The 10,753-nt window shown below is 33.9% G+C and overlaps 1 protein-coding gene across 5 annotated transcripts; it reads right to left on the bottom strand.

Moving 5' to 3' along the window:
- Window positions 1-185: 185 nt before the first annotated feature.
- Window positions 186-8,865, bottom strand: LOC138178428 (zinc finger protein 91). Of its 5 annotated transcripts, none has more exons than XM_069110278.1 (12): window positions 8,434-8,865; window positions 7,893-8,100; window positions 6,750-7,789; window positions 6,226-6,456; window positions 5,945-6,145; window positions 5,454-5,861; window positions 4,890-5,360; window positions 4,125-4,412; window positions 3,163-3,600; window positions 2,944-3,080; window positions 2,749-2,867; window positions 186-2,645 (listed from the first exon to the last, which is right to left on the bottom strand). In XM_069110278.1, the coding sequence occupies exons 3-12, from the start codon at window positions 7,068-7,070 to the stop codon at window positions 652-654; spliced, it is 4,608 nt and encodes a 1,535-aa protein (XP_068966379.1). In that variant the 5' UTR covers window positions 7,071-7,789; window positions 7,893-8,100; window positions 8,434-8,865; the 3' UTR covers window positions 186-651. The 5 variants fall into 5 exon arrangements, with proteins under 5 accessions (XP_068966379.1, XP_068966382.1, XP_068966380.1 ...); XM_069110281.1 differs by having other exon boundaries at window positions 5,229-5,360; window positions 8,434-8,862; XM_069110279.1 differs by having other exon boundaries at window positions 8,713-8,860.
- Window positions 8,866-10,753: the final 1,888 nt, after the last annotated feature.

Below are 10,753 nucleotides of genomic sequence, written 5' to 3'. Positions count from 1 at the left end.
GAAAAAAATGTTTTAGTAAATGCAATGATTAAAAGCACAAAGTTTTTTAAAAATCGTGTTGCCGTATATTCCATGAAACAATTCCTATGTATTCGAACATTATCGAGATTATAATTGGAACAAAAATTAACAAGAGAAACCCTGCCAAAACTTAGGAGATATTAGAAAACACGTGAACGTAAATCTATACATGTATATAGCATTCGTTTATTGTTGTATTGTACAAGATTCATGGATTTGGATATTATATACAATAAAATTAAACTATATGCATGTGAGAAAATGTTTAATATATGAACAAAGTATGGCATTGTTTCCTATTTGTTAAGCATGACGCTGAAAAATACTCATTTTAATGATTATAATCATGATCGCGTTCATTTATAAGAAATACAGTAGCAATTACAGATATCATTATTGATCGAAATTTCTTTCTGTACATGTAGCAATACTACAAGCCTAACTATGTTCATTTCTTCATGCAGATTTTTATAACCTACTATTTGGAACGTAACAGTTTTTTCTCCATTATTCTTTTATAGTTTGTTGAATCAATGAATCTAGAAAATATTCATACATTTAAAATGCACCATATTTGTTATATACAGAGAAATGTACAATATGCAATTATTTTGACAACTTTAATTTTTTCTAAACAGTTAAATGTTTCGTTTCTCCTGTATTTGGATCGACTATGACTTTTTCTTTGTAACTGCTCACAGTAGGAGGACTCCCAAAGGAATTGGTATCGGTAAAAGGAAAAAATCTTCCATCCGCGTATTCTTTAAAAAGTAATTCGGCAGCCTTTTGTTTCTCTTCCTTTCCGTTTGAAGATATCTTTTTCATTGTCAATGTTAATAATTCTATAATAAGATAGGATTCTGGTTTATAAAGTCTTGTAAAATGCAATCTAATATGTTCGCCGACATTCTCATCTTTTCGCGGTATATAATCGCAATGAGGACAAGACGGTGTCATTCTTTCAATGCCATGTCGACGCTTATGAGCATCCATCATGTCTTTGTCACACGTAGAAAACGGACAGTTTTGACAACGTAACGTCTCCACTTCGTCGTTAGAAGATAGAAGTATCCCTTTCTTTTGTAGCAACATTAAGGACTGCTTATCTTGATTCGAGGCCTGTGCTCCGCCAAAATTTAACACTGATATACCATTTGTAGTCATGATTGAAGCTGAATTATTGGGTGACTTAAGCGTCTTTCCTGAACGTGAAATGGAGCCTATATTATCGGAAACATTATCGCTATCAATGGTAATTGTATCGTCCTCAAATTGTCTACGTGAAGCTTGCGCCTCTGCATTTGCCTGATGTTTCTTTAGATGTTGAATATAATTAGCGTAATATTTTACGGAATAGTCGCACGTATCGCAGCGATATCTTTGTTTCGCACCGTGCAGAGTTAGATGAACTCTGTATTGTTCTCGTTTCTCAAAGGCAGAAGGACATTTATGGCATTTATATCGCTTTTCTTTTAATCGGCCGTTTCTTAAATAACCAGGATATACAAAGTTAGGATTCCCACGCATAAAAAGTCCAAACTGTGGGTCGGGAGGAGGCGACAGATTTGAAGTTACATCGCTCGCTTCGTTTTGACGTCTATGAACTACCTGATGTTTCACTAAATTCTGAGCCGTTTTCGACGAATAATCACACTCAGTGCATTTAAATCTATTGTTTGATCCATGCAAGGTCATATGATATTCTAGAGCATCCAATTTGAAATAACGAGCCGGACATTTTGCACAAGTGAATACTTGATTGCCAGTTCGTTGATTTGTATTGTTCATGCTACTATTAAACCCGTTGTTGGAACTTTCTGTAACTTCGACTACAATCCATGCGACAGTAGGTGTAGAATTATTTGAATCTTGATTATTTGCTTCGACACAAGCTGTGGTAGGGGGAGGATATCGCTGTGACTGGCCGTACAAAGATAACAAATATTTGGTGCGCTCTTGATACTCCGTAGAATGTGCCTTCTGATGGGCTAAAAGATGGGCCGGTTGTCGAGCAGCATAAGAACACCATTGGCAAGAATAAGCTAGTTCTGTAGAATGATATCTTAAATGTATTCTTAATTCCTTTTCGCAAAGGAATCGCGCTGGACATTTGCTACAACAATGCACAAGTCTTAAGTCTCGTAGATCAGGTTCCGAACCTAATACCGGAGAATGAGTAAAGCCGAGAAGCGCAGCCAAATCGCTTAATTGCTGCGAATCTGGCCTTGAATCATCTACCAAGCAATGAACAGTGCCTAAAGATCCGGAATGCATATCTGTGTGTGCAACCATGACTTCTCGCCGTGTGCAAGTGAAACTACAATCTGTACAAGCGACCACAGGACCATTACTAGGAGTATCTAGGTGCATGGTTTCATGGTCCCGGACTTCTGCTCGTCGCGAAGATACAAAAGGGCAGTGACGACATTTTAACATTTTCGCTAGTGTACCATCTGGTCGGGACACCCATACTAATGGAGCTTCAGGCAGTGCTCGTGTATCAAGAAGCAATGGCGGTGGCGCTCCGGAATTTTTCGAAACATTAGTGAAGCAAGTCACGTTGCTCTGCGTTGTGATATGAATCACTTGCTCTACAGACTTCTCTTGTTTCGTGCGATTAATACCTGAAATGATAATGTTTAAGTATCCAATTAACGCTTGAATAAAAATCTTAGTATTGAACTATTGTTAATCATATTAATGCTAAAAAGAATTTGTTTAACTTACTATTATCAGTGTTTGAAGTTCGATGTGCTTTAGACTTGGTAGGGAAATTGTACTCCATACTCTGTTGGTGCACAACGGCGAGCTCTTCTCCATGAAGTCTGACATGATCCAAAAGCTCTCTGTAAAGATAAAACAAATAAATATCTTCCAAAAATATTATAAATTTAATGATAATAGCATTATATGAATACATACACTTTTGTGCTGACATAATATGGACATAAATAACATTTAAAAATAGCATCCAAATTTGGACGATGATGAACTCTATGCATCGATAACGTTGCTGCATCAGATGCGGAAAATGGACAGTCTCCACAACCAAATACATTCTGTAAACAAATATATATTACGAATATATTGTGTCTAATAACAAAAAAACTAAATGAACAAAACAACTACAAATATTCATACTTTTTCTTCTCCATGGCGTTGGTCAGCTGGCTCACTGTGAGATTTAACGTGCATAGAAACAATTTCTCTACTACAATGTCGAAAATTGCAACGTTTGCATTTCCACATTGTACGTTTATTTTCCTCTGCGATTGTCGCTGATGATGATCCACTTGATAGTGAATGAGAGGAAATCAAATTGCTTTTAAGTAAAGACTGTCCCCGATTCCTCGCAGCAGCTTTAAGAAGCGGTGGTGGTTTCAATCCGATGTTAATGGTGTTAAGATTATGATTTCCTTCATTCGGAGACACGATCGAAATAGGAGAAGACGAGAGATCCGATGTTTGCCGATATTCGTTGCTATTCATTATGAATAACTTAGTTGGCGGTTCGTCAGAATTCGTTTCTTCCACGCTACGTTCCTCCATGTTTTGATCATCCCACGACTGTTGCTCGACCTAAGAAAGAGATGAGAAGTTTACGTACAATATAGAATTGTTTGTCATAAGCGATACACTGCTGCACGACGAAAAACAACTTATTATTCAGCAGAAAAACAACTATTCGGCACACTGAAAATTTCTTTTATATTATTAAAACATGAAGTTCCATATAAAATGAAAAGTCACTTTTAGAGGTATGGAACATTTTCAATGTTATCATGTCGGTTTTGATTACTAAGAATATGCTTGTAATTGCAATCAGATTAACATCATAACACCAATCAAGTGTCCAAGCGCTTCGATACAGCTAATACATTTTGAGTGTTTCATTATCTTCTCTGGTTCTTTAAAAAAATATGTAATTCAGCTTTTCTCATTATTCATAAGGATCATCACACATGCTTGTCATGGATAAACAAATTTACCATAGAGTGATTTTAAAACCATAAAAAAATCAGTGCGCCTATAAAAATCGACAAGCACCTTTTTCTTTACTAATAAAAGAATTGTTTAAATGTAAGTGAAATTTATGCTTTCACCTGTGCAAGATATTTGTTATATTTGGAATAATTCCGTCGACCTGTTTCATCCCTCATAAGTACCCTGGCAGTCATATGAACTGGATCTTTAGCTGCTTTAAGTTTAATATGTTTTGTGATGTCCCACCGCCAGTTAGAGCGATACGCGCATAGGGAACACTCGAATGGCTTCCGATTTAAATGACCGACAATATGAACATGAAAACGACTTGCGGTGGATGCCCAAAATGGACAATCCGGGCATTTGTATACCCATCGGCCACTTGGATGCGTCGAAGAACCTTCAACCTGACAAAAGATTTGACTACCTTTATCAAAATTAAGTGTTAACACATTCGGAAACACAACTGTCTATGGTCTCGACTGCCGTAAGTAACATTTAAAGCACATTCTTAATAACAAAAAAATATATAAAATATAAATAAAAAAAAGAAAAAACATTGTCATTAACGTAATTACAAAAATACTTAAAATAGCATTGCATACTTTGAAGAACAAAAATTGATAGTTTTTAAGCTAACTTTAAATATATTATTCTAATGGCCGTACGGGATGCTTGCAATCAACATATTTCAAAACAATTTACACAAATTAAAGAAAAAAATAGTCAGATCTGTTGACTCTCGTATTGCAATTTTTTCACGATTATTATTATTATCATTATTATTATTATTATTATTATTTGTTTGTTTGTTGTGTGCGTATGTCCATATTGTTCATGTGCACGCATTAAGTAAATATTATTATTTCTATAAAACACCATACCGATGATCCAGAGGAATTCAGTCCGTTGAGATTAACGTCCCAATCCGTTTGCGCTGGGAATGCATATTCACCGCGATACGAGGTCACACGGAGTTCTGAACAATTTGATAATTTTTCTAAGCTATTGTGTATTGACGTATCGTTGCTTGTCGAGTGACAACACTGCATATGCACTTGTAGATCAGTCGAACTTTTGCAACGTCTCCTGCACTTCGGGCAACGCGTTGTGCCCACGGATACACTTAGAGCAGTGTGGTGTATTTGTTTGTGACAAGCCAGCTCTTCCATGCTACTAGCTTTAAAAGTACACCAGCATTTCAAATCGTTCGTAGTACTTACAGCTACCTCCGGTACTCCATTATTAATTGACGCTGTCGTTGTAAGCTTTTCCTTAAGCTTATCAAAGAACGACGCATTTTTTTTTTCAAATAAATCGGCCGAGTTATTCGCATCCTTCTTTAAGTTGCTGACCTGTGAAAAATTTAATTGAATTATTAAAACATCATAAAAATAATCAATTAGGTATAGACAACATTTAATAAAAAGAAAAGAAAAATAACTAACTTCTTTATTTCCATATAATTTTGCCAGTTCCGTGTCTCTTGCAATTTGCGCGAGTTCCGGTCTTACTCTAACACGTGGAACTTTTAACAACGTCGTTGAAGGTCCACTGGAGTTAACACAATTTAGCTTAGTAGGACTTAGAGGAATTAACATTGGCAGTGGTTTTCTGGATTTATTTGGTGTAATTGGAGCATGACATTCTGCCAGGTGTCGTTGCATTTCAGAATCCCATGCAGTAATGAATTGACAACCTTTTTCTTCACACTTCAATGCTATACATTCTGCATTAGCTATTGCACTTCTCTTATCTTCCATGGATTGATCAGAAATGTATGAATCTCCAGGACTGATTGAGACTGTTGTACCTGTAGATATATGTAGTGATTCCCGAAAATCACTTGCACCCACCTGAAATTGATTTATTTTTAATATATTTTCAGTTATCTATTATTTATATTAATTATTACTTAAGGAATAAGTTATTATATTACCTGATTGTAACGTTTAGGACTATTTCTTGGTTTTCGTTCAAAAGGTGTGCTAGATTTACGATTTGTTTGACCCACAGGAGGTTCATGATGATTAGTTTCATGTACTGTTAAACTTTGTCTAATATCAGCTGTAAAATTACAAGCACGACATTGAAAAGCCCCTCCTCCTCCATGATTTCTAGTGTGCCTATCTAAATTCCACTACAAGAAAACATTATCTGTTGATACTTCATCTAACAAAAAAATTCTAATTTGTTAAATTTAGTAAAGCTTCTATTAACCTTATATGGCGTACGGAAATCACAAGCATCACATTTGATCATTGGCATGGAATGATATTTCACATGCTTTGTATAACGAGCACGTACATGTGTTACATAAGAGCACTTAGCACATCGGAAAAACCTTCTCTTTAAATGATGTACTCTCTGATGAGTTTCAAGATCTCTTGAATTTAATGCAACATATGAACACATAGAACATCGATTTCCAGTGTCACGTATGAATTTCCCCTAAAAGTTATCATTTTATTAAAAGTATCCTAAATATATAAATATTATTTTTTGAAATATAAGAAAAATCGTATTTGGTACTCCAATTAATATTATTTTATTAATAATACACTACATAGATATATTTTACTTTTAGAACTACATAATTTATTTCTCCCTCAAAATAATATTGATTCCATTTTTTATTTAAAAATATATAAAAAGTCACTAATTAAATTTTCATTCAATGAAGTAATACTTAAACATTTCTTACAACATAAGTAATTGATATAATTCAATTAAAAATAATATACCTTTTGTTTGTGCTCCTTTTTCAGATGATCAAGATACGCCTTAAGACTTGATAGAGGTTTTGGTGGTTTGCATGTTTTACATTCGTAATTTTGTGAAGACCCCGAACAATCGAGCTCCTCGTGTTCGTGCTTTGAATTGTTTTTTATTGGGACATCGTCTTTGACACTGTACGAAATGTCTTCGTTGTCGCTTTGCAACTCGTGCTCCCTCATCACGACTCCCTGACGATTCTCTTTAAGGTTACCTTCCTTATGTGACTCCGTTTTAAATTGCTGGGGTCGTGGACGAAGTGCACGCAGACGGGGTAGCCTTCCTGACATCTTGGACAAGATTTATTCTGCCCCACGTCTGTTCTATAGTCTCCCTATCGCGCATCGAGATACCCTTTTATTTCTATTCGATTTTCTGAATCACAGTATTAGGATAAAAGGAATACAACATTCACTTTTCCATCGTTCTACACGTCTGTCTTCTTCCCGATGACATCAATGACAAGCCACTTTATATCGTGTGTACATCTCTCACGAGTGATTTTTTAAAAATGGCTTTGCTCACAATTATAAATTACGGATTCGATATACGGTCCTCATCTCGGGCATAATTTTCGTCGAATAAAAAGTACCTCGAAATCTCGGTGAACAATCTATGGAATTCTAATAGGGAACTGTGCGCTGGTACACGTTACGGAAGTACGAGTACAGCATTACTCGGTGGTCGCGCGATCTAGAGGCTATGGGCGCCATTTTTTCTTTCCTAGTAAAACTGCTGACGAGGAGCGCGTTCGAACATTCCCACGAAGAAATCCTACCTCTTTGAGATCACTTCCCGTACTAAATTCCAAGGATAAAACGATACTATTCAATCGAACTTCACCCGATTTTTCATACATCAGTTTCTACAGAATTATCAAAATAACAATAGAATCTTGTAACCTCATTAATAGTTCATATAACAACATCGCGGTTATATTTTATTGTATTCCAGTTTATATATTTTTTAAGATCGTTAACATTTAATTCAAGCGAAAAGTTAAGTTTTTCTAAAAGACAAAAAGTTTACCGATTATCAGATTCAATATACATATTACTATATTATATAGATTTTTGTTTAACACAGTTGCTTGGAATTAATAGTATACTTACAAATTCTAAAGTCTTCACATTACGATTATTACGAATATATCTTAAATATATGTTACAATAAAAGTAAATTGATTCCTTTTTTCATTTACAACAATTACTATTCGTTTCAGAATCTTGCGTATAATTATTTCCAATAACTCGTTTTTCCTACTCTTGACATCCGGTTTATGTGATACAATGGTCAATCGCGCAACGAGTCAACGTACAGCTAGAACGTAACATATTTTTATGCGTACAGTTTCTTCCTTTTATCATAATTTATATGAAGATCCTTTTTATAATTTTTTCCTCATAATAAAGTATATAAGCAATAAACGATAAAAAAAGTATCGCCAATGCAATAATATGCGAATATAAGAGAAAGGAGATCAGTTTTCCGAAACGCGTGTCCGATTTCCGTTTCTCCAAGCAATTTCCGGTTTACAGACGAACGACGATTTTAGTAGGTACCGTTCGGAGCGTGTGCATATCGTAAACGAAAGAAAACCAAGGAAAACAAGAAGGAAATTAAATACTCGATCTTGTTGACTGAAAAACAAACCTCGAGCAGTTAATTCGCTTGAAGCAGGTTATCTTCTGATTGAGCGACGGTCGTAAATAGATATGCCAATAAATCCACGATCACGTATCAATCGATATACGCAGCCAACCACGAGCACCGGGTTTTAACATCACGATTGCTTTTACGATTTAATTTAACGCTTAAAAAAAATCGGATACGCTCGTTGGAACCTTTGTTTCCTCCCTCCTTTTCCTTCCTTTCTCCTCTCGACACGGTTAGCTCGATTTATCTCGGGTACCGCGATTTATCTTCGAATACCTCGTCATCGGCGCTAACCAGTAGCCGACGAAACAGAGGATGAATCGTAGAAAGACTACGAGAGAAAACCAGCCCCTCCCTCCTCTTTCACCAACTCGGACAGAACGATGGCGAGGCGAAGTGGCGCAGGTCAGGCGCCATCTGCAATTCCGATTCTGATTCTGGTATCCACACACTCCTCCCACTTCCTCCGGCTGGTTTCTCCTGCAGCCCTCGATACAGCTGCAGGAGAAGAGAATGGAGCCGATGATGACGATGGTTTAACTCGTTAAGTAGTGGAAGCAAGTTATCTCATCACTTAAAAATGCCTCCATATTGAGAATAATGCGAATTCATTGGACTTTACTTTGAAAAACAATATTACCTCCGCTACTTCATACTATAATTAGACTGCGGAGTTTTATGCATTTTTAAGACATTTAAAGATGCAGATAATTAGAAAATATATATGAAATATTCAAAAAATATTATGTACTCGTTATATTATTTAGTAGGTGAAATAAATTTTTGTCTATATCTCGCTTTTTTAGTCATGTTCATAAATATATGAATTTCCATAAATATTCGCAGGCTAGTTATAATACTTTGTAGGAAAATTGTATTCATGACATGTACTTATCTTATGCGAGATGATTATATAGTTATCATTCTTAAGTTTTTTATCTTTAACTTTTTTTGTGTATAGGTAAAAAATGAGTACCATAGTAATGAAAGTATAGAAGTACATATAATGAATAAGAGATTAAGATACGAATGCTTTCAAGTACCGTCATTTTCTTGAAGATGTTTCTTATTGGAATGATAATCAAAGCATATAATTATAATTTATTTTTTTAACACTTAATGTAGGATAGCAATTACTTAAACTTTGTCGATGTCGCATTGTTATTTCTGCTTGTATTGTTTTACGAATTCCGTTATATCATTAAAAGCTTGTAGTATTAGCCGATAAATAGAAAACCACATCGTTGGAAAATTATCTACGAATTTCAATAATTTTTATGTAGTTTTAATAATTTATTTAGTATCTTTATTTTATTATAAAATACAATTTTCGATATTTTATTTTATTCACACAATATTCAACATTTTTTCTTGTTCAAATATATATTGAGTTTCCAGAAAAAGAACTTCTAAATTTTCTTTCTCTTTCTAAGGTTAAAAAAAGAGTATATATGTATCTACTTTTTGATAAAAAATGTGTTATGTACTGTTATGCATTATAAGCATTGCAGACTTATACCTTCTAAACGAAAACTTTATAACCCCTTCTTTTTTGTTTCTTTAAGTACCTTTTCTTTTTTTATGAGATAGAAAAAATTAATGTTCATCGAATTTTGTATGAAAAAGTTTTTATAAAATAGGATAATTATAATAAAACAAAATAACAAAAATGTTATCATTTAATATAAAAGAAAGTTAACCCAAAGTAATCAAATAGTAGATGTATATACATAGCGCCATTCTAGATTTCTCTTTTTTAATTATTTCTTTGTCGTGTAAGTACATATGTGAAGGTTGAAATTATATTGACTTTGTACTTTTTATACTGTTCTATTGTATAGTAATTTGTAAATGAAGATACAAAAGTATTACAAAAATTATATTATCAAAAGTTACATAATTTGCAAAATTTAAATGATTTGCTATCTTTATTTTTATCGATTATGCAATATTAAAGAATTGTATTTAGTAAGTACATAATATTGAAATTATTCATTGTAAATATTCTTAATGCGTAAAAATCAGTAAGATTGTCTTTGATCATTTATATATGTAGCATATATATATTTATATCATTAAGTTATTTGTTTTTCATTTATTAAATATAGTTAATTTCATTATTTATATCTTTAAAGGATATAAATTTATTAAGGTCTCTGTTGCATAAGGTAAGACGTTTCGATATAATCAGTTGATAATTAGTAAAATTAAAAATAATAATGATAATACCTTAATAACACTACATACATACGCGCATGTAAAAGTGAGAGGGTGGAAGAGAGAAGAAGAATATATACATCTTATCTTGGAGGTTAAA

Source organism: Bombus flavifrons, chromosome 3 (assembly GCF_040668555.2).
Source record: "Bombus flavifrons isolate JBK064 chromosome 3, iyBomFlav1_principal, whole genome shotgun sequence".
NCBI lineage: Eukaryota > Metazoa > Arthropoda > Insecta > Hymenoptera > Apidae > Bombus > Bombus flavifrons.
Note: the sequence above shows the minus strand (reverse complement) of the source record. Positions and strands in the feature narration are given on the sequence as shown.